The following is a 24,660-nucleotide window of genomic DNA, read 5'->3' as shown; positions in this document are numbered from 1 at the left end:
GCACCACCATGTCTGGCACCAACAGTCATACCAAAAGTCTTAGGTCTTAGATCATACTTAGATCATGCCTCTTGCCCAGTCTAATGTTTGGTCAAACAGCAACTAAACCTTTTCATTTGTGCCTGGTTTTACTATATGGAGTTGCAGCAACACGACTCACTGTTTGGGGAAGCAGACTATTTGCATTAATGTACCTAATAAAGTGGCCATTGGAGGTATATTCACACTTACAACAATCTTATGACTCCCTGGTATGAAATGTTGAAAAAGTCTATTGAAGACTATTGATTTGACTGACAAGCCAAACTAAGAAAGGTAATTAGAATAATTCACATTCTTGCTGTGAGCAGTGCATATGCAATTCTTCCAGCTCTGCTCTACAGAACCTGCATTATTTATGTCCATTAACGTGGGCTGTGACTGTGGACCACAGCCACACTAGGCCAGACCAACACTGACTGAGGCTGCACACTAAGCCAGCTATTACTGGACCTGTACAGTAAAGTATACTACTTTGTCGAAACCTCTGGATATGTTGATTATCCAATTATTCAGGATGCGTTTGTCTGCTTGTGCAGGGTTGCCAGGTCTGCCTGGTCAATCTCACAGTGGAAACGTATTGGTCCTGGAGCACCATAGCAACACTGGAAAGAAATGGTTCGGTCAAGGAGGTCATCTCTCAGTTCTTTGGCACTGTAGCGTAGCAACCCTTTGCTCTCCGCAAAGTCCTATAAATATGGATTTGGGTATGTCTTCGTAACTTGCCAATTACCGTTACTTCAATGGCCAGACCATAGTATTGCATTTGTCGCCTCCTTGTGGGCAGAGCTGGTACTTCCACAGACGCCCATCCTGTTCGACGGTCAGGGGCATAGCGCCGTCCTGAAGCTCAGAATCGTTTATCCGCGGCTCCTCAGTTCCATCCTCCCCACCACCGTCAGTCTTTCCTTTTTCCAGAAAACCTGATGAAAAGGCTGATGACTCGTATACACTCAGTCAAGATCAAACTCAAAAATAAATCGTGTGAGAAGGCCAACAATGAAAAGCTTTTACTATTTTTAATAACATAACATAATACAAAATAACATAATTCAGCCCAACAATGCTCACATTTTCCTACCACTTCAGTGTACCTACTGCTTAGTTTGCCTAAAAGCGAAATAGTATCTAGCACCGTATCAAGCCTAGTCTTGAAACCCCCAGTGTTTTTGCCTCCACTGCATGTCCTGGCAAGCTATTCCACACATTGACCACTTTCTGTGTGAATAAATATTAATCTATTAGTCTGTGCAGAATTTATCCCTTGCAAATTTCCATTTATGCACCCCGTTCTGCTAACCTGAAGAATCGCTTGTAGCTCACAATTAATCCCTTTAATGAATTTTAAAAGCTTCAATCGTCACCCCTAAGTCTCCTTTTACTAAGCTGAAAGAGATTAAGCATCTTAAGTATTTCCTCATAACCTTTATCCTTTATACATGGAATCAATCAGGTTGCCATATTTGAGCAAATATTCCATCATGATTGATAGTGACAGTGACACGATAGTGTCTGTGTACTAATGTCCACATTTGTGTAAAGCCATGGTAGTACAAGGGTGGATTTTCTTTTTTTAAAGATATTTTTTAGGCCTTTTTCAGCTTGATTGGACAGTATATAGAGACAGGAAGAATGGGGGCAAGAGAGAGGGAAAGACATGCGACAAATTGTCAGACGGTCGGATTCGAACCGTTGACGTCGCAGCTCACAATGTGCATGCGGTCAGTGCTCTGCAGGCTGCGCCACCGAGACACCCCGGGTGGATTTTCTTTTTGCTAATTCATTTTTACGCTCAATGTACAGCTACATCACAGAATGTAAAAAATGTTGCGCTGATTCCCCTAGTTACACCAATGTGAGTACAGTTGGCTGTTTCAACATTGTCAATCAAGCCTATCCTGTTTCTCACACACCATTCACATGTGCAGTGACCAATTTCCAAACAGAATGTTGTCACTCCAGTGCCACCTAGAGGTCTAGCTCCACGGTCTCCCACGCCTGACATGCCACCATTTCCTGACAGCTGCTTCAAGCCTTTGACTTCCTGCTGGTCATGTGAAAACAATAATTATCTAAAGAGCACACAGCCACACATATTAAATATATATATAATTCCAAGTGCTGCTGGAATGGACTGCTTTTACTGAACTGCCCACAAAAAAACACATGCATGGTATGTTCCTCCATTCAAGCCTCATCAGGAAATGTGAGTATGACTCAAAGCAAGGTCACCATTGTTAATTTAAACATCAATGAACTATGCCACAGATTGTCTAGACCCCACAGATACCTCTGTCCGTACTGCTCATTTACTACAGGAGGTTTCAGCTGGTCAAAGGAGGTTCTGGTGTTAGATTTCAGTATTTGAAATAAGATGCCTCACAATTGGTTTGTTGTGAATTTGGGATTTCAAGATTTGGTATCTGGTGTGTCTATGGAATCTACGCTGATACTGCAGTATTTCTCTTATGTCTCTCGGTGACCCCTGCTCTTTCATTTTAACCCATTTCCTGAACCCTCCCCATCACACGCACGCACACACACACTGGCACTAGGGAAGAGGTTTTGGCCCAATGATGGTGTTGTTGCCCTGCTCCTGAAGGAAGTGGGGGCAGCATTTGCCAGGATACTTGCCAGGGCCCTCTGATCTCCCAGAATGCACAGCAGAGTCAGATATGCTTTATGTAGGCCTCCCAGGGCTGTTTTAAAAACAAATACAAATGTTTTTTTTTTTTTTAAACATTAAAAACCATTACTGCTGGATATTTGTTCTATATTTTCCCCTGGGTTTGGGCATGCAAGTTATCTCCCTGTATCTTTAACTTTAACTTAACTTTCCATTACCCCCCCCTCTCCCCACAGACACCAGCTTGCATCATTCTCCAAGGCTGACTTAGACATCCTGACATATATTTAGCCTCTGGAAAATATGACAAAACACGAGAAACAGCAAGGCAGCTGTTCCAGGCAGAAACAGGAAGGGACACAGAATAAACCTTGGAGTAAACTATTATAGTACCAGTATGTCATTCTCTGGGGAGAAAAAACACCAGTGTTATGAGGCATATGTACTTTTGCTCAAAAACAAGGCAATACTAATGCCCATTTCTGCATAGATTTAACAGAAGATTTTTCACGACATCCACAACATTGATCGGGTACTTTCATGCATAAGTCATAATGTACTCTGAAGCATTTCATTCCAAATGCTGGTAATAATACAACATTGGTAATCATTATGTATCGCTTATATTTCTAAATATAACAAATGTAGTGGGAAAACCTTGTATGTGGTTGAGAAGAGTTGACAATGTACTGTAATCCAATATCCAATATTTTATTAAAACACAAAAACAATACATTAATAATCACTTAATCCACAAATATTGTGGAAATAATACCAATATCTTTATAGGAAGGGAAAGAATCAACTGATGGAACAGAACCTTCCGGACCATATTCAAACCAGTCACCTAAAATGGCGGCATCTGTAATGCAAAAACGAAATTAATAACATTTGCTCCTTTCAGGAAATAGAAAAGCTATTAGAATTTGAGCGTTTGCAGAAAACCTCTGTTTGATTCAGCATGCTCTATGGTCTTCCCAGATTAACTCATAAAAGTCAGGTGACTGCTGAGGTACGTGGCTCTTCATTGGCTGGTAGGTGGGCAAGTGTCTCCACGTTGCCTGTAGTGCTACAGATGCAGACATTTAGAAATATATTGAAGTGAAGCTGGCAGGGTCTTTCTGGTTCTAAAGCAAGTAAAAAAAAAAAATTTTAATGGATGATTTCAATATTTCTGTATTAATTTGTGCGTATGTACATGTGTGTATGTGCGTGTGTAAGTATGAAAAGTGTCCCTTTCTGTGTACTGCTTTCTTCATGAGCTCCATTTGCATTACATTTCAGCCTGGTCCTCTTCACCACCCCCAACCATGTCCATGAGCCCGGGATGCCAGAGACACCTCAGTCTAAGGCTGGCCTGCTGGGCACAGGCTTGCTGGGAGGTGGTGCAGCCAGGAGGGGGCGCCGGTGACAGAGGGGGGTGTTGAGGGGTTAGAGGGCCCAGGGCACTGGGGGTGGCCAGGGGAGCCGTGGGGCTGTTGCTGTGGAAACCGTCCGAGGCCTTGAGACGGGAGAACATGGCGAGGGCGTCGGGGAAGTTTGGGGGCGTGGCCGGCGTGTTGGCCGGAGTGCACGTCTGCGGGGCGAGAAAAGTGTGAGAGAAAAGCGTGTGAACGCACCCTTTCCGTGTGCGCCTCCTACACCTGGCACTATTAACGCTGGACCCACAGTGCCCTCCACACGGGGGATAGTATCTTCCTTTCAGAGAGAGAGAGAGATGCTGAGGGAGTAGATCATTGCTGGTAACATAAGTGACTATTTCCTTTCATAGATTAGAATCAGTATGATTCTATAGGCCCACCAGATCCCTCCCATTAAAGTCTAAACATTAATATTCTGGACAATCACTAAGCAATTGATATATCAAAATGATATTTACATTCAAAGCACCACCACTCATCGCACAATAATTCCTCTCAAATTGGAACCTCCTCTTGTTAGGAAGCAGAGGGAATGTATGAGCGCTCAAGCTAGTGGGACCTGTTACCTCTTACCTGTGACCTCTGGCCTGACTTCCAGCTGTGATTTATCTCTGTGAGGACTCTGCTCTTGCGTCACCGCTACACTGGGTTCTGAAATCCAGAAGGAACCTTCTTCCTCTCCTCCCTCTGTCCTCAATCTCTTCTTTCCCTCTTATCTCTCTGCCTCTCCCTCTGTCTGTGGTTCTCTCACTCTTTCATTCACTCTTGCCTCCCCCCCTCTCTTGTTCCCTCTTTCTCCTCCCTCTGTTCTAGTTGCTCCCAGGCTCCCGTTGTTCCAGGAAACCGCGTTTCCCAGAAGGCCACAGTCAGGGCCACGTGGGGCCAGCAGCTGCAGAGTTTGAACACAGGTAGAGCACAACAGCGGCAACTCTCCAGCACAAACAGCCTGCAGGTCCAGACATACACACACCACCATGAGTGTGGGATGAGTGTGTAACTGGAACAGGACTAGGTGTTGGGATGATGAGATAGTCAGTATCTGGTTCTGCAGTGAAAGCATAGTCAGTGTGTTCATCGGCCCTCACAAGGCCCCTCCCAGGTCACATGTGCAGCAGGCAGCCCATGACTGTGTCCCTTTGGCCCTGTTCCAGTCATAGGGTTCAGAGTGCCTCATTCAGATTTAAACATCCTGTTACATCACCTCCCCCTGAGGCTAGCTTCTGCCTTCAGCAAACGTTGAACACACACACACCAGCCAGATCTGCACACAGACCTCACCTCTGTACTAAAAAGGCATGGAGTTCAGTACTGAACACACACTGGTACAGTAAACCAACATGGGGTACCAGTAAGTGTTCAGTCAGGTGCAATCACCTATTTCATTTTGCACTGATAAGAAACAAAAACGGCCTGACTTCCTGTGTGACTACACAATGGGTGTGTGTGTTTATACGGACCAGACTGGCACACAGCTAGAGGGGGATGGGTGGTGGCTGTATGAAAAATGGAAAACCACAGGGAAACTGATTGGTCAGACATTCCCAAGTTTGTCCAAGATTCATTCAAGTATCCCCACCCCCCCACCCCCAATCATTAAAGCCTTCAACTTGAAAGCATATACGTTAATTGATACCTACAAGAAAAAACTGCTGCTTACGCATGTATCCAAAATGCCATCCAGAAAAATAGAAAGACAGAGGATAAGGGCATTAAAACAGGGGAAGTGCAGCTGTGGCGCTGGTGGTGATGGTGCAGGCGTGGTGAGTTACAGCCTGTAGCTATAGGTGCACCATCCCGACCCCACCTGCAGAAATCTGCTTTAATCTTCACTCAGTGGGACTGAAGACCAATCATCCACAGTGTGTGGGTCTTATCTGAACCAGACACGGTAATAAAGTCATAATACGGAGTAATTTACCATAAAATGGCACGCTATCTACACGGCCTTTTTTATTTTCATTTTTACTACTTCCTCATGATCCTGAGTGAGGTTGAGTGCAGGGTAGATGGGGGGGAAAAAGCTGCTCTACCATCTTGAAAGTGACAAACACACACTTCAACACACACATACACACACTTACACACACACACGTACACACACTTGTACATGCACACACACTTAAACACACACATGCACACACACTTAAACACACACACGCACACACACACACATAAAGACACACACACACAATTAAATGTGCTCAACTCAAACATATTTACCATATATACCTGGGAACTGAATCGCCCAAAAATAGAGAACATCACAGATAGCACTCTCTAAAAAAGTCAAACTGTTCATTTATTACATGCTGTAGATGTGTGAAGTATGATAACCACTGATGTCAACTGTCTTCCTCAGTGTGCTAAAAGTGCAAAAACATGCTTCATACCTCTATGTAATAAATTATCAGTTTGACTTTTCTTGAGTGCACTCTGCTCCTTTCTACAGTACAAACATAACTAGTAAAACAACCGTATAAATACAATGAGGTGTTTAAAGTGCAAACAAAGACCAAGAAGCAAAGACAAGATAAACATGAGCCACTATAAATTAAACAAGGTAGTCAATAAACAAGTATGACACACAGGTCACAGTGACTGAGTTATAATTGCGCCATATATTTATAGAGGGCAGAGTTGTGACACCTCATTAAACCATAGTATTGCACCGATTAATCCCGACAACATGCACCAAATCACACTACATGCACCAACCTGATTTATATGTTGGGCAAGGCTAAATCTGAGCCGTTATTTGGATATTCCTAAAAAAGAGCTAGAAACCCCAACATATTCACAGATAAAGCTTGAGTACAACAATGAGTAAAATCATGACAAAATCATTTTAAGATGTTCTGGGCTTTCAATGAGTACATTCTGGGGTACATTTTTTTAAAAGTCAATTCACTTTTGAGAAATGCATGCGTATAACCAATTGAAAATAAAAACTACAGCAAAGCTTCATTTCTACAACAAAAAAAAAGGTAATTGTTGACAATGCGCACGGAAGAACCGGTCAAACTACAGTCAAATATTAGTGTTAAATCAACTCATACATAGTGCAGATGGCGCCTACTGGACTCGTGTGTACACTGTTACAGTTGAATTCATACTGGACACTTGTATATGGTTTGGCCGTACACAAAGAACTGACGTCACGCACCTGGCTGCGCCAGTACAATTAGATGCCGATATGTCGGTCATGATATTATCAGTTCAGTGCTTACCACAGCTCTCTTTTCATTGCGTAATGTCAAACCCTCCCTCCCCTACTTCCTTTACCCTGCCTATGAGGATTGTATATGCCACACGTCGTGCTCCATATTTGTAAAGAAGGCAGCAAACTCCATTAGTGTTATTGCACTCAGCTCCCACGGTAGCCGCTGATGCACAAGAATAGTTTCCCCCAGTTACAACATAAGTTACGATAAATGATTTACACAATACCTGCAATATGAAATGTTACTCATTTCTGGAAATGTTACAGATTCAAATAATCTGAAAAAACACGGAACCTATCGGTTATAGCATACACACTACGCCATACATATAAAAGGGTAGCTACTATACATGTTAAAACTGCTGTTTCAAAATCATGTTCAAGTACTCAATGAAATGACCTCCCCCACGCGTGTGACGCGTTTTCGATTCCGCTGGCAGAGAAAAAAACTAACATGTTCCGTACAAGCTTTTGTCCTCCTCCTCCAGGTGTTTTATAATAGTATTTTGGGTGATATGCTTGTCTCTTTCCTTTCATGCTCACCGTAGTACACTAAGTACTTGACAGGCTTTTGTTTGTTTTTGTCGGTGTTACGTCTGGACAACATGGCGGTTACAGTTAACCTATAACCACCACAATAAAAATAAGAAACACGAAGGTATACTCACCATTTGATGGTGTTGACTGTACGGGATATTGGTTTCTTGAAAAAATGAACTGAGCGCAGTCTAGAGGGAACCAAAGAGGTGATATTGTTTACTGTTGAAGAACACCAGAACAAAATAATTGAAGTCTGCAAAAGAGGTTGATCAGTCGGCTACACATTTGTCCCTAAATCTATTCTAAGCGCAAACGTGGGTCGTATGTTTTGTTAAACGGCCAGTGGCAATTATCATGTTATTGCATATGCTATAAACTTGACATTTCCACAATGTGTGGAATCACAAACCAGTGTTCCGTAAACACATGAAAGAGAATGCTATGCGCTATACTGCATAACGGCATTTCCATGGACAAGGGTTGCAATAAAATATGAAAAAGGTAGGCTGCACTTATCCTGTAATAAATTGTATTTTTGCAGTGTGACCTATTCCGAATAGCATAAAAGATTTACGGGTCTTAGAACATAAGTTCTAACAATAAAATCATCAGTATTGCGCACACACGCACGGACAAACACACGTGACACAAATAAATCCAAAACATTAACTCCGCGCTACATAACACTAGACATACCTCAAATTGCCAGTGTGCCGCCTGCAAAAGCTGCTTTGCCTGGTCCCCAGCGCAACCAGCGGTCAGAACGAACTGGTTTATCAATAATTGGTGCTTCAGTTCATCCATATTTGGCATTCGCTTATTTTCCCGAGCTTTTTGGTGCTAAACTTGAAAATACGTTCCTTTTTCTCTCTCGTGCGCACACACGCGGAAACACAAATGCACTCACTCTCTCACTCAATCCTTATCTATTCTCCGTCACTCCTTCCCCCTTAGTTATACACGATCACTTACAGCTTGCGCACCAAACACAAATATTTACTGTAGGCTATGTGCTCCAGTGTCCTCAGCAATTCGCTGAGTGACAGCTGACTGCAGACAGAGGGAGTGGCGGGGACACAGAAGGATTTGTAGGCGCACAGCTGGGAAATATTGGTATTACGGGGAAAAGGCTTAGGCTATAGTAGCGTTATTATTTTTGTTCTGAGTGTTATTCAGCAAATTGATGTTATATTCGCCGCTTTATAAAACCGCAGGGTGGCTTTAAGAAACTGCTAGGAATACCTCATAAAGCGCACAAACTAGTGTCAACCATTAAAAAAAAAAGGGAAAAAAAGATGGGCCCTGGTCCTTATCTTTGTTGTACGGGTAGCAATTGAAATTGTACTTCCCTCTAGGGTCTTTCAGCGCACTTATCCCTGGTTATGGGTATGCACTTTGTTGTACGTCGCTCTGGATAAGAGCGTCTGCCAAATGCCAATAATGTAATGTAATGTAATTTGGCTTTCACGAATGGCTCGTGAAAATTGTGAAAAAAGTTCAATTTAATCCGCTATTTTTACATTTGGCTGACATGCCATCCAAATATATAATCGAGATAGAGTGAGCAGGTGATTTTTGTCGTTGTGGCATAGCCTATTCTACCTCCCTGTTTGAATTGCAATAAAGAACATTTAAAACCGAATAATGTTAAACAACTTGTTTTCAAAACGATACGGCTATATAGGCCTGGTCTTGTGTATGCTGATTTTAGTTCCAACCACAATTGCAATCCCAGAATTTCCCAGGCTACTCTCCTATGCCTCATAAAATAGCATACACATGGGGTCCCCAGGACCGAGGTTGAGAACCACTGGAGGAATTTAAAAAAATAAAAAGACACGGAATCTAAAGACCTAAGGCGTTTGGAATGTATGTCCGTTAGATGGCAGTACATATACATGTAATAGCAAAATGAAAATTCCAGCGCTACAGGATGTAAGACGCGGTTTTGGGTGAATGCTGACACCAGTAATTAACCAATTACTACATAATCCAACGAACAAAATGGCTGTTTAAAATGAAACTAGGAGGCCACCGCCGGGGTGGCTTTAAGAGCTTGGAGCGAGTCAATACAGACAACTGTAGCCTCGTCAAAGCTGTCTGCGTATGAAATCCGCGCGTGGCACGGAGTGGCGGCGCCATATTTCAGAGCTACAGTTGTATAAATGGTGGGCGGGCACATTCTACATTTCAATCTTTATATAGCCTATAAACACACCGTAACACATGCAATGCAGGCTAAAGCATTATACACTCACTGTTTGTTTTTTGCACCATTCTTTGCGAACTCTAGAGACTAGTGTACGTGAAAATCCCAGGAGATCAGTAGTTTCTGAGATACTCAAACCACCTTGTCTGCCACCAACAATCATACCACGGACATTTTTCCCCCATTCTGATGGCTGATGTTAACATTACCTGAAGCTCGTGAACCGTATCTACATGATTGCATGCATTGCACTGCTGCCACACAATTGGCTGATTAGATAATCGCATGAATAAGCAGGTAAAAATAAATAAATGTAAACATTTAAAATGTAAAAATAAATAAAGTAAAAATGTGTTCGGTGAGTGTACTGTGTTCTCATCTCATTGAAAGTCGGATATTTGCTAACATCAAACTTTGTAAAAGTGTAACATCAAACAGTTATAGTGGTACGCAAGTGTCTCAAATACTTGAATGCAAAAGGCAACGCACGCCAGTTCTGATTTGAGAATGTTCGGTACAGACACACCTCACAAACGGTTCGTTGCGTTGCCATGGAGCTACAGCAAAAGCGGGATCTAGTGGCGCGAGTTCTCGGCGCTGTTCCAGAGTTCCTTGCCGCCGCCACATTGCGCTTTTCACTAAATCCTAATGAGCGCACGTGACACCAAACGTGTGCAGGTGAGGTGGGGGCTCCAGGGTGCTCGATCACCCGACCAGTATCCGTTGTGCCCCTTTAATTTAACCAAAAATTAAATTAATTTGTCGTAAAACACTTTTACATTTTTTTGGTGTGCCGTTTTCTCACCTGAGCAACTGTCCAAAAAAGGTATCTGCATGGCAACTAAAACTTTTCTATGCAAGTATGAAAAGTTATTTTTTACTAACTGTTAATGAATTCCTTTTTGCAATGTTCTTTTTCCCTTTCCCCCGTCATAATTACATCATTTGTACTGATCCATCTTTGCTGTGTATGATTTACTTTTTTTCATGTAGGCCTATTCTTTGATAATAAAAAAGTAAGAAAGAAAGAAAATATGTGTCACACTGAATGGCTTTTGATAATATTAGACTGAAAGTAAACACAAAACACATTTTAATATTATTATTTATTGAATTATTATTTATTATTGAATTTTTTGGTTGAGGTCCTACCACAGCATCTCTATTGGGTTCAAGTCAGGATTTTGTCTATAGTCACTCCAAAACTTTCATTTTGTTTCCTTTCAGCCATTGAGATGTGGACTTGCTTTTGTATTGCCTTTCTGCATAACCCAATTATGCTGCTCATGACAGATGGCCAGACATTCTTCTTAACCCTTTAAGGTGCAATATCACAAATAGGTGATTAGAATGTTCTTAACTGAACATTCTAAAGCTGATGTATCAATCATTACTGGTAATTGAAAGCAATTTAGTTCTAGAACACTGACTTAAGACTTAAAAAAATGTTTTTTTCAAAGGGTTAAGGATTTTCTGGTACAGAAATAATACAGGTGTAATCCTTCAATAATGGCAAGTAGGAACGCAGCAAAACATCCACACACCATCACATTACACATAGACTGTTGATACAATGTTTTTACTGTGACATGCTGTATTTGCTTTATACTAGACATAATGTGACCTGTGTCGTAAAAAATATTACACTTTTGACTCCATTGTCCATAGAACCTTATCTCAAAAGGTGTGTAAATGTGAGATGAGCATTTATGTTTTTCTTGACAGTGGTCTCAGGAAGGGAACAAATACTTTTCACGGCATGGTAGCCTGTAGCCTAGTTTTTAAACGATTTGACAGACAGGTCGGATGCTCTTCAAAAACTCCAGGGCATCTTTATCAAGCGGATTCGCGCCAGTGGAACATGGAAAGGTGAAACCTGGATACCAAGGAACCAATCAGCGGCCTCAGTGCTATTTAAAGGGATATTAAAACCCCTTGCTCATAAGCACAACTTGAAGTCTCCCGCAGCGAACAATCGTTAGCAGTGGAATCCTTTTCAACAGCAAGGAACTCATTATTTTTGAAGAATTCAGCTTTGTGACGGAGTGAATGAGAAAACGTCAGATCACTGGATGTTCGGATCTAATCGTTTCATCCTTGCAGAGACTGACCGTTATTTCAATAACATACGAAGATTTTCCAGGAAGTTCAAATAAGCCAATGTGAGCGCATCGCATATCTATGATGAACTACAAAGTAATGAATCATTAGAGTGTTAGGAATTTCTGTGGAGAAAGCCAGCTGGATGGAATTAAAATACATAAAATAATATTGACGGAAGAAGTTTAACAATTATTTGATTTAAATGTAAATACATCTGGAGAAATGTTGCAGACTAAAACAATTCGATATTAAGAACGTCTTTTAATTGCTGCGCAATATCGGTACATTTTACATTCGTATATTGCATAGACATAGGCATAGAGGTTAGACTGTAAAACTAGCCTATATTGGCTGGTTTAAAAATACCATTAAAAAGCACATACAAATTAATTATCTAGTGCGTATTCTGAATATCTTACGTGTACTATAATGCCAGTGCTAACTAGTCCGGATATCGCCCTAAAGTTTAAAGAGAAATGGCTATCTTTACATCCGGAGGACAGGGACAGTTTCAGCGGCTTGGGAAACCTTGATGACAGTCTCACCAACCTGCAGTGGCTACAGAACTTTTCCATCCTCACGGCTCACCCGGAAAGGCATTCCAGCTCCGGACACGTACAGCACTTTTCCCCAAACAGGCACCCGACGGACACGGAGTGTCCTTCCAGCCCACCCGCGGGGGATACAGCTGCGTCGGGTGTGCCGCGGAATTTAGGCAACCACATAACCTCCAGCGCCTCGGCCAATGCGAGCTACCACCAGAAAGCCACAAACCACGTTTACCGCCCTCACATCATTCGACCTTCCGAAGACATTGACTACACGACAAACCACCGGGTGAAACCACCTTACTCTTACGCCACACTTATATGCATGGCCATGCGGGCGAGCAAGAAAACCAAGATCACCCTGTCCGCCATCTACAACTGGATAACGGAGAACTTCTGTTACTATCGACACGCAGAGCCCAGCTGGCAGGTGCGTGAATTGGCCTCTTTATTTATGAATGAGTGGTCAGGGGGAGTTCGATACGGTGGGTGAAAGAGAGAGGGAATTAAGAGAATTGGTGTATCGCCTCGTAGGGGCTCCCGATCCCATATCTCTGGTGCCATCTGAAGTGACGTTCTGTTTTGGAATTGTAGGCTTCTATTAAATGTGCTTTGTTCTCCAATTAAAGGAACGTGTTCTTATTTGTAGGTGGGATTTAGCAGATCAATGACTGGGCTACATGTGATTTTCTCAAGTGCCAGACCACCTGCTAACTGTTTTTGTCATTCATTGTGGAAGGCAGGTCTTACAAAGGGGAGGGCGGGGGGGTAATTTTCGTTAATAATATACGAGCAAGTCCAGGCATGAATGAATATACTGAAGTTTGAATGGACCAAGTGAATTTCAGTATGCTGTGCACGCATCTTATGGGAGAAAATAGGAATTTAGTCTACGGTCATTTTTCAATCCTAAAATTCGCACAGTGTATTAAAGAAAGTGTTCCCTCTTTCTATGGCTTTCCCAGTCACTGAATTGGACATAATGTTCTTAAACTGCATGAGTCTCTGTTCCCTACGGTTGTCTAAGTGGGACCTTGAGACTCAGATAATGAGGTTCCGCTTTAGGGACCCCTCTCACCACAGCTGGGGAGGACAGCGTTGGAAAGTTATAAACAAGAAAGTTCATTAGGAAAGTTTCCTTCACTGCCATCACTTTGCACACCTAGACTGGCTCAAGTAAAGAAAAAGCCTACCTGTTGCCCAAAAACATGTTTCAGAATTCTCTGATCGATTCAACTGGCAACAGTGAAATGATTTGCTGTTTCATTGTAAGAGGGTGAATTAGGATAATGCTCTCACCTGAGTTAGCTTTAAACTGACATACCTGTAACGAGAGATAGATTTTTGCGAGGTGTAATTTGAACCCAGTCCAAAGATTTGTTCGACAAACGCGTTACTAAAGACGAAATCGCCCCTAACCAAGGGCAATGACGTTCTTTTGAATTTGAGGGTTATGTCATCAGGGCGCATTGTCGCGGTAACCTGCTACAAGCTATCGCTTTCACCGCACTTCACCGCGCCTACTAGCGGTCTAGCCGAGCTAACCCTGCTACACTCCCTCAGTCTCTTCAAATGATATTGCGCTCATTACTTTTGATGGCTTTTCCTCTCTCTCTTTCTTAGTTTGCCTATTTTTCAGCCAGTTTTGCCTATGATAATGATGATAATATTCTCTCTCAACCTCTCTCCTGACAGAACTCCATTCGGCACAACCTGTCACTCAACAAGTGCTTCATGAAAGTGGCCAGGACGAAGGAGGAGCCCGGTAAAGGAGGCTTCTGGCGGATCGACCCTCAGTACGCTGACATGTTTGTGGACGGAGTGTTTAAGCGCAGGAGGACCCCTGCCATGCCTCAGCCTGCCGCCCCCCACAAACGGCAGGGCAAGACGGCAACCCCGCAGGGCCGCAGGAGCAGGCACGCCTCCCAAAAACGGGCTACCGGGTCCCCCTTACTGTCACCCCAGCCCAAAGGGAGCGAGGCGACGGAGGGCTTTCTGGACTGGACCTCGAGCTTCCAGGACATCGTTACCAGCAGCAACGGCAGCGGTAATTTTGAAGACCTGGATATCAACATGGCCCTGAGTGCCTTGGGTTGCGGGCATGACGTCTCTCAGCAAGGGCACCCCCTGGGGGCTGGAGGGAGGTGGTGCAGTGGGGAAGGGACCATGGGGGCAGAGCTAGCCTGTGGGTACACAGAGGTGAGCGACCCTGTGGAAGAACACCACTACCTACAGCAAGGTGTGGCCCAAGCACACCTACCTCCCCACCCGCCGCAGTACAAGGAGCTGGTCTCATTCTCCCAGAAGCAGCCGCACCCCTGGGAGGAGTCCAGGGAGGAGTTGCAGCCCATTGCCTTAGCTACTGACCAATCATTCAGCTGCTATGAGGGCTTCTTCACAGAGACGGTGCCCTGGGAGGGGGCCTGGAGTCTTGCCTGCGACCTTTGACCTCTCCCCATGCCCTGCCCCCTTTTAAGGGTCAGAAGACCTTGCCGTTCCCATCGTGCTATGTTAGCATCGCAAACGCTGACAAAAAACAGCTTTTATCCCTTTTTTATCTTCTATTTTGTAGGGTCTAACATGTTTTCAAACATTTGTGTTACTGCTAGTGACTAATTAAAACGTAGGAATGGTAATTGTTTTGTAGGAAACTAATCAATTATAGAGCAATTAGACAGAAACAGGAGGCCATAGGTAAACAAAGATGGTCCTTCTGAAGCACCGGGAGGGAACAGCACCTGTAGGCTCCATATTAAACTGTGGGTGTGAGAGGGGACGGAGGAGGGTGTAAGTAAATGAGAAAATCCCTGGTGGATGGTAGAGTGGAACTCAAGCCTCCTGCTTTAGCGCTTGTTAAATAATGCATGGAGATCGGCTCTTTAGGTAAGGGATCCTTTTCCCCAAAGGAGGGTTTGGCAGGCTCTGGAGACGTAAACAGTAAAACAATGAAAACGTTTTCAGCAGGAGAGTTTGCTCTGAGAACCTCCTTATTACCTGCCAGTTCTGGCACAGGTATCTGCTTCATGTGACTTCACTCAGGGCCATGGCTTCGTTATCAGTGCTGTAATTCATTGCTGATGTGTATGATAGTGATGCATTATAATAGCAAATTAAGCACAGTTCACCGAGAGGGTAAAGCAGGAGTAGTATTTGTGCTGGCAAATCACAAAGTAACATTTAGACATGATCTAGAACGACAAACCCACACTCATTAGTACTGTACAGGACAAGCCTTGCAATATGTTTCAGATTAGAAATTGAGCTGGGATCTCACATTAATGCTCATGAGGACTACATATCATACAACCCCACAGCTTTTGTGTTTGATTTCGTCATTGATTTAGTCATTATACTCATGATGCAAGGTTGGACCAAGGAGCATGCTGGGTCTAATTTGATGAGCTTAGATACAAAGGCATATTTTTCTGTATTTTGCTATACTTGGTAATTTGTGGAAAGGCCAAGATGAACACCATATTGTTAGGAGTCAGGATTGAATCCAGATGACCATAAAGAAAACAGAACATTTAGTGTCACAAATATGTGGCTGAAAGATCTTTGGAAATATTCTGCTGCTAATTTATTTTAACAGAAACATGGCACTTATTTGTAGAATACCTTTTGAATTAACTTAAGGGAATAAAAATGGACTTTTCCCCAGATTGCTGGTGTGCAATTTCTTTTTCAGCATGTTTGAAAGCTGCCTCACTGTGAACATTTATTGGTCAGAAGAGGAAATGGCAACAAAATAAAAAATTAGTGTGAGGTCACAAAGATTTCACATCCTAGGTGGTGATTATGAAATGGGCAGCACAACAATGAGCTGTCGGTGACTCACGCAGCAAAATATTCAGTGTTAAATCAATTCTTACAGCGTCTATGTGAGTCCACTATGGTCAGTGTTAACCCTTGTGTTGTCATAAGGTTCAAAAATGACCCACCACTCTGTCTAACAGCAGAGAAAACCCCAACAAATTTCCAACTTGAAATTTGATGACAAAGTTTGTGATGATTGACAGGTTGTTTCTTCATGCAAAATAGATTTGGGTGTCAAAATTCAATTAAGCTGCTTTATTTTAGGGGTTTAGTGAAGGCGGGTAATTTTTTACCCTTAGGAAAAGGGGAGTATACAGAATGTTAAGACTACACAAGGGTTAATTTAACCCTGTTTGAGTTGAACTGATAGTAGACATTTAACTGTGCAGTCATTTGATCTGATCACCAATTTGGAGCGCCCAATCAAAACTGTAGTTTCCTACCATCACTGCGATACCTTCATTTGATTCGCTGCAGCTTCCTTCTGAGACTGCAGAGAAGTGCAGAGATGGCCGTCACAGACTGCACGCCTCACAGTGGGGGAAGTACTGATGGTGGGACCTCCCTTTCTTTCAGCTAGCCCATACACTCAGAAAAAAAGGTATGGAAAAGTGTCCAGAAGATACATAGAATTACACCCATAGCCATGCGTTTAATAATTAATTTCTACCTTTTTTGCTTGTAATAAAAGCTTTATCGTACCTTTCAGGGTACATTGGTAAATGGGTTCCTTAAAGAACAGAAATATACCCCCACTGTCTTTATTTACTGCTCACACTCTCTGCCCTGTAGATGCCAATGCATTATCATTTTTTCTGCATAATGGCATCTGTCAAATAATGTATGCTTTATACTTTTTATACTTTTTTAATAAAATTATATAATGTCATTGTAATTGTTTTCATAAATCTTCTTCGCCATAATGAGTAATAAAGCCAATAACATGTGAACCTGCTTATTGCAGATTTAGTAAGACAGCAGTTTAAATATTTGTGAATGAAATCTGGAGAAGGTCATGGTCATAATGCAGGACCATAATCTCCCTCTGACCTCGGACACAATGCGCTTTGTTGGAGGGAATATCGCCTTCCTCCCCGTCCGCCTGATCTAGGTGTCAGTGGAAAAACACTTCTCAGAAAAGGACACATGCTTACATTACAGACTATTGTGAAGTTTCACACACACACACACACACACACACACGCACGCACCTGCACATACAGATGACCTTTCAGTGACATTTTATATGAGTTTTATAACAATAGGTTAGTACACACAATGATAAAGCCAACAGAATGATGGCAATAAAATGTACAGTACTGTGCAAAAGTCTTAGGCATCCTAGATGTTTTCAAATTAATTTGGTCTTAGGTGTTTATTATTTTCTGCATTAAGACTAATTTCCATAATTAATTTTACAGAGAATCTTTGTATTTCTTTAAAAAAGTAAAGTAACATATTAAGTAATAATCGACCACTTTTCTTTTTTCTTTTTTTTATTCAACACAAATTTTCAGAATTTTTAAAAATAAAACTGTAGGACAGTGTACCTAAGAGAACCGATGCGTTTTTGCTATTTGATGCTCTTTATAGTACATTTTTTGATATTTAGTATGACTATTTACTTTATTATTTTGTTTTACTGAATACTTCGCTTCCCAAAATTATTTTGACTGTAGAGGAAAGCCTGCACATTCAAGCATTCAAAAAGCATTATATGCCAATATAAGTTTTTTTACTGGTCTTACATTAATAACATTACCCATACTGTATATCATATGCAGCGAGTCATCCTCTCAATCCTGCAGAGCCCCCGTAACAGAGCTGAGCCTGAAGCCTCACTCCAGTGGGGCAGTTGCACTGTGTTTGAGGAGCACTGCATACCATGGCTACTGCCTGGAGCACCAGCCATCGCTCGCAGAGGGCAGAGCAGACACTACAGGGGACAAATGAAGGGGAGAGATGGAGGGGGAAGGCAGGTAGAGGAGGAGAGGAAAAAAAGATATTGGGGGGGTCCCCACAATTACTCAACTCAATCACCCTTCCCTGACACCCACTCGCACCCAAACACTTGGTTTCCTTGGTAACAGAGTGCCATTTTGTCCGTCAGAGAGCTGTTCCCCAGCCTGTTAATGTGTGGAGTGGCACTGAGGAGGTGAGGGCAGGCAGGATCTACTACGCTGAGGGGAGTATAGCGGCCATGGCTGTAATGGAAGTGAGAGACGACTAGACACTACTCACATCTCCTCACAAACACTACTCACATCTCCTCACAAACACTACTCACATCTCTTCACAAACTGCACACACACACACACACACACACACAGACATGAGACTACATGGGAAATACATGTTTTCTGTAGTTTGTTTATGTGCGATTATCTGAACTCAAATATACAGTGGATGCTCTTTCAGTCAATGCCTGCATTTTAACCACAACATATAATCCACATACTATAAAAGACCACAGTAGATTGGCTACATTTAGGCTACAGACCTATATTTATTTGTCTCAGATCAAATTGTTTTTCTCATGTATTTTTGGAAGTGACCTGTCATTCTGCCAATGCAGAATGATATGCAGTGCGGTGCAGTGCACTGGCTATCCACATTTTCACCACCTTCTCAAAATGAAGTACATCCATATAGGGCCTATACTAACTACGTGAGAAATATTAGCTAAATCAAGAATGAGTGATCTTCTCCGAGCTAATGACTTTACCTGCTGAATACATTACTGTATGTATACCCTTCAAATAAACAGCAAAGTGTCAAGTGGATTAAATACACACAGGTGTACCTGGAAGCTGGATCTGAACTGTTGATATGTGAGGGAGATGAGACACCTGCCCGGAAGAGAGGGAGGGGGGGGGAGAGAGAGAATGAGAGGGAGAGAGAGGGAGAGAGCAAACAGCAGGCTCTGCTGAAGAGCTCTTGTTCACAGAGGGCTTCATTAAAAGCGATTGGATCTGCAGGGAGTGCACCTGTCCCAGGTAAGATGTGTATCTCCAGCCTCCATCTGCCTGCGGGTCCCCTGGGTGGGGGAGTTACAGGGGACAGCCCCCCCTCCCCCCGGTGCCCTCCCTACTCATTTAGGGAGCCATGAGGAGCAGAGAGGTGAGATATGTGTTATTCCATGCACACACACACACACACACACACACACACACACGTGTGGTGACAGGGAATTGTGGGTAGAGGACAGAACACCTTTTATAACCGCTGTGCTTGGGAGTACCTCGAATTGAACATTTCATGTATGAATGCATTGAATTTGAAAAAAGAAAAAAATCAATACAATACAATTTAACATAAATGTAGAAAGAAAAATATGCACATGGTTATTTAAGCATTAAGCACCAATGTAGCTACTTGTCCGTTTTGGAAGGCTTTATCAGCTATACACAGAATGAAGGGCAAATAATATCCGGTCCTGATTACCATCTGAAAAGTATTTGTCCAGTGCAGACAGACGTGGTGAGCAGGAGAAGTAATTACAGAGTAAATGGATAGCCAGCAGCCCTGTGGTTGCAGTCGAGAGATCTGGCCCGGGTGTGCTGGTTAAAATGGGGGGGCATTAACATTAACTGCCCTGTAGCGTAGAACCAAGACTACTGACTCAAGCAGGATGAGACACTGGACACTCACACATTGTTCCTCCTTTACCTGATGTGGCAGGAGGGGACAAACTAGTTAACATTACATTACATGATTGGCATTTGGCAGACGCTCTTATCCAGAGCGACGTACAGTTGATTAGACTAAGCAGGAGACAATCCTCCCCTGGAGCAATGCAGGGTTAAGGGCCTTCCTCAAGGGCCCAACAGCTGTGCGGATAAGAGATTCTTCTGCACTAGATTCCATAGAAGGCTCAACTATTTTGCACACATGGCAGAAACAGGTTAAATCCTGACTTACATCCTGGAGTTTCACTAAATGTTGTGTGAATAATAAATATTGAGTAAGAAAAATGAATGTCGAGTGAGTATTTTCACTTCATGCTGTTCATGAGTTCCTCAGACAACGTTGGATTTTTACAATTGTGGCAGCCACCCATTTTCTGGTTCTGGCTAGTAGTTCCTTTAGTGAGTTCTTTTTGTTTTTCGCTTATTTGGGGATTTTTTCCTCAAATTTCGTTTGTAGCAGAGCAACCACTGGGTTGATTGGAGGGTGATTTGATTCACCTGCAGCTCAGGGTGTGGGAACTGGCTCGTCATTGGAAATTGAGAGCAGCCAGGTGCATTCCCCGCTTGACCAATCAGGGTATGACAACACCCTTTATTTTTGGACTTAAAAGAGGCAGTACATGCATCATGTTCATGTTCTGATCCTACCTTCTTACACTGTAAGAGCGAGAAATACTGGTCCTTTAGGGCAGGGGTGTCAAACTGAATTCCAAGGGGGCCGCAGTGTCAGCAGGTTTTTGGGGTTTCCTTCAATGTCAATGAAGGTCTTGAGAACAAAGTGTGTGGATTCTTTAACCAATCAATGACTTGAATGAACCAGAGGTGCCAAGAACATCCTAAAAACCAGCAGACACTGCGGCCCTCCAGGACTGGAGTTTGACACCTGTGCTTCAGGGCCTCTTTTGATAGTTCTTCATTCAATTTGCAAATTTGAGGCATATTCTTTATGTTACTATTTTGCCTGTGTCAGGGCTTGAGGACCTATCATGAGCTAACCCTAATGATGGCCTTACCCTGCAGGTTCTAGTTGTTTTGTTTAGATGTCCCCTTCTCTGGTGCAGGTATTCAATGTGTGGCGGTCCTGAATACCTGCACCAGAGAAGGGGACATCTAAAAGAAAAATAATTGTATTATTTGAATACTTCTCTGACCCAACAACTGATCTGTGCTGTAGGCTATATAGAAATATATAGAAATGAAATATACTGCATAACCAGGATAAGAAATGGTATTCAATGTAATGTATCATTATATAATGATATACCAATTACTGATGCCTTTGGGCATTGTAATATATAGAAGAAAATATTAATTGGAGATGTAGTTATTGAAAGGAGAAATTGAGATCTTAATAGAAAAAATACATGCCGATTTTCAAGATATTGCAAAGTAGTTCATTTCCATTAGCAAAGAGCACAAGCAGCCATGCAAGGCAAATGCGATTGCATCAGACTAGCCCGTGGTGACATCACACTCCTCTGGGGCTACACCAAGAATGGCAGCAACTGGTGGTCAGGGGTAATTAGTGAAGTGTGGCGCACAGAAGAAAAAAACAGACACCCGAGCAGGAGGGACTCCTGCAGAGGGCAGACGCGCACTCTGGAATCTGGCAGAAGGAGCTGGCTCACAGAGACCTGGAGTGCAGGACAGGCTGAACACACGCCTGTGCAATGAAGCACAAACAGGCAACAGAACGTGTCTCATGAATCGTTTAAGAGTCATTGTTTAGAGTCATTCCTTGCATTCCCTATACATTCTGATTTCCTTGGAGGTCATTGCTGGGAAAGATTATTCAGCTCTATTTTGATCTTGATGGTAATAAAAAAAAATATATATATATATATATATATAATAATAATAATAATAATAATAATAATAATAATAATAATAGTTCAATATATAGGGGTAAGGAAAGAGGGGCAATAGTAATATGTGTAAGAAGGGCTTCAGATGATGTAATAAAATAAGAGTAAATGTGCCCTCAGGTTGCTTTAATGGAACATATTGCTGTGAAGTTATTGTTAGCCTTCCCCCATCCTTACTACACACATGGCGCTGTCCGTCTGAGGGGGAGGGATCCATGTGGGCAAATCCCACCCGGGATAGCTACCTTCACCCACACAAAATGAAGGGTGAAAGGCCTGAGCTGCCCCTTATAAGACACACTAAAATGCCAATGCTATCAGAGGTGAATTATGGGTAATGCACCTGCTGTAGACTGGAACAAAATCTAGGGAGTGGTCACGTGTCAGCAGCTTCAGAGGGTCTCAGAATAACTTCTGACCTCTGACCCCAACAGCTTCCCAGGGAGGGGGGTTGACAACGAAAACAACTATGTTTTTTTTTTCCAAAAGAAATGTCCAGCTTTGCCCTGCAACCCACCCACCCCATGCACTCCTCTACCCCACCTCACCTCAAAGTGTGAAAGGGGCCATTGTGCTCCTTTCATTCCTTTCACCTCCACCAATCTGCTATGTCAAGCAGCTTTTACCCTGGACGTACAGGAGCTCAGCCTGGCAGGGCTCAAACAGGGTGCTCTGAGCTCTCTCTCTATCTCTCTCGCTCTCTCTCTCTCTCTCTGAGGGGCAAGGGGAGAAGAGTGCCCTGGGAACAAGTGGGCCCTTTCAGGAGAAGGAGTTCTTTAACCATCCTGTGAGTACTCTTCTGCACCATCCATCATCAATCCCAGGGACAATGGCATTTTCTCAAATGCCTGAACACTGAAAGCCAGGGGCCCATCTCTACTCTTGATTATGTGACATGAATTGAACACCATTCTCCTCTTTAATTGAATTGAGTGCCCTGTGCTCTCTTTCCAGCACAGAGAGACAGTGGGGAAGTACAAACGAGCCCCAGCAAGACTGCCTGGCTGCCACTGGCACATTCTCTACATTCAATTTTCAGAAGAGTCCAACATGACTTGTGATGTAATGTAGTGTGTGTGTATGTGGTGTGTCTGTGTGTATGCATGTGTGTGTGTGTGTGTGTGTGTGTGTGTGTGTGTGTGGTGTGTCTGTGTGTGAGAGAGAAAGGCAGAGAGAGAGAGAGTGATAGGGAGACTATGCACATTCAGTGTGTCTAAGCCAGTGTACTATGAATGGGAGAGGCGGAGATCTGTGTTTAAAATCATATAATGGACCTGAGCCTGTATTTCATGGTTAATGAGCCGGTGGATTGTGTTGAGGAGCTGATCTCCTCCCACATAAGCGTGCCTAATCTGGCAACCTCACCTTTGTGTGCTTTTCATTCATGTTAAACAATCAAGAACATTCAGGACAGTAATTAAATACAGGTAAATCACCTGCCCTCTCTTTATGTAGCTTACTGGCTGTCAGTGGTGCAGGCCTGTGCGCGTATGTGTGTATGTGTGTGTGTGTGTGTGTGTGTATATGTGTGTGTGTTTGCATGAAGCTGGGGGAACTGAAATCAAATCAAGTCCTTACACTGTAACATGCAGCCCAACACCAGGGAATAGTTAAGGCACAATAACCTCCCTCACAATTTGTTGGGGTTATTTTGTGAATCATCTTCATTGTATGAAGATGATTAACCTCTTATTGAAATTCGCCTTTGTCCTGATTGGATGCTGTTGGGTGAAGTTGATGTTCCTCAACGAATCCAAAGTACACTCACTGAGCACTTTATTGGGTAGAACTGTACAGCTTCTTTATGCAAATATTTAATCATCTAATCATGTGGCAGCAACAAAATGCTTAAAAGCATGCAGACATGGTCAGGTTCAGCTGTTTTTTAGACCTAATGTCAGAATGGGGAAGAAATATGATATGGTTGGCATTTATATAGTGCCTTTATCCAAAGTACTGTACAATTGATTCTTCTCCTTCACCCATTCAGAAACAGACTCACGGCGATTGGCGGCGATGCAAGGCACCAGCCAGCTCGTCAGGAGCATTTAGGGGTTAGGTTTGCAGAGAATGGTGCGAAAAACAAAAAACATCCAGCGAGCAGCAGGTCTGAGGCCAAAAATGCACTGTTAATGAGAGAGGTCAGTAGAGAAGGGCCAAACTTGTCAAAGCTGACAGGAAAGTGACAGTAACGCAAATAACCACACATTACAACAGTGGTATACAGAAGAGCATCTCTGAACACTCAATGCATCAAACCTCTAAGTGGATAGGCTACAGCATCAGAAGATCTGTAACTAAAAACAAATATGTCTAATGAATACCGAATAAAGTGAGTGTATGAGTAGGTAGATTAGAAGAATGAAGACATATCCAGTGCTAACAGTCTGTCTGGCCCATTTACATTTGTACCTGTCTGGGTGGGAATGAGCGTCGGTAAATACTGCACCACTGCAATCCATTATCTGACACGCCACTGTTTTAATTGTTAACAGCAGAAAGCAGGCTGGTCAAACAGTACCCTCTGCTGGTCATTTATTGTATGACCCATACTATCCATAGTATCCCTAATTTAATTTTTTCA

At 42.8% G+C, this 24,660-nt stretch overlaps 2 protein-coding genes across 2 annotated transcripts; one reads left to right on the top strand and one right to left on the bottom strand.

The window, feature by feature from the left end:
* Positions 1–3,355: 3,355 nt before the first annotated feature.
* Positions 3,356–8,872, bottom strand: LOC133114802 (UBA-like domain-containing protein 1). The gene is made up of 3 exons (XM_061224456.1): positions 8,543–8,872; positions 7,975–8,034; positions 3,356–4,241 (listed from the first exon to the last, which is right to left on the bottom strand). The coding sequence occupies exons 1-3, from the start codon at positions 8,657–8,659 to the stop codon at positions 3,939–3,941; spliced, it is 480 nt and encodes a 159-aa protein (XP_061080440.1). The 5' UTR covers positions 8,660–8,872; the 3' UTR covers positions 3,356–3,938.
* Positions 8,873–12,587: 3,715 nt separating this feature from the next.
* LOC133114126 (forkhead box protein J1-B-like) lies at positions 12,588–16,301 on the top strand. Its single transcript, XM_061223317.1, has 2 exons — positions 12,588–13,136; positions 14,402–16,301. The coding sequence occupies exons 1-2, from the start codon at positions 12,588–12,590 to the stop codon at positions 15,152–15,154; spliced, it is 1,302 nt and encodes a 433-aa protein (XP_061079301.1). The 3' UTR covers positions 15,155–16,301.
* The last annotated feature ends 8,359 nt before the right edge of the window (positions 16,302–24,660 follow it).

Source organism: Conger conger, chromosome 16 (assembly GCF_963514075.1).
Source record: "Conger conger chromosome 16, fConCon1.1, whole genome shotgun sequence".
Taxonomy (NCBI): Eukaryota; Metazoa; Chordata; class Actinopteri; order Anguilliformes; family Congridae; genus Conger; species Conger conger.
The sequence above is the reverse complement of the archived record's forward strand: the minus strand, read 5'-3'. Positions and strand labels throughout refer to the sequence as shown.

Bases quoted from the DNA above. Each gene is read 5' to 3' on its own strand.
- LOC133114802 (XM_061224456.1), bottom strand. From the start codon at position 8,659: ATGCCAAATATGGATGAACTGAAGCACCAATTATTGATAAACCAGTTC. The intron at 8,035-8,542 runs GTATGTCTAGTG...GGTTCCCTCTAG, and splicing joins CGGCACACTGGCAATTTGAG to ACTGCGCTCAGTTCATTTTT. The intron at 4,242-7,974 runs GTGAGTATACCT...CTCGCCCCGCAG, and splicing joins ACAGTCAACACCATCAAATG to ACGTGCACTCCGGCCAACAC.
- LOC133114126 (XM_061223317.1), top strand. From the start codon at position 12,588: ATGCCAGTGCTAACTAGTCCGGATATCGCCCTAAAGTTTAAAGAGAAA. The intron at 13,137-14,401 runs GTGCGTGAATTG...CTCTCCTGACAG, and splicing joins ACGCAGAGCCCAGCTGGCAG to AACTCCATTCGGCACAACCT.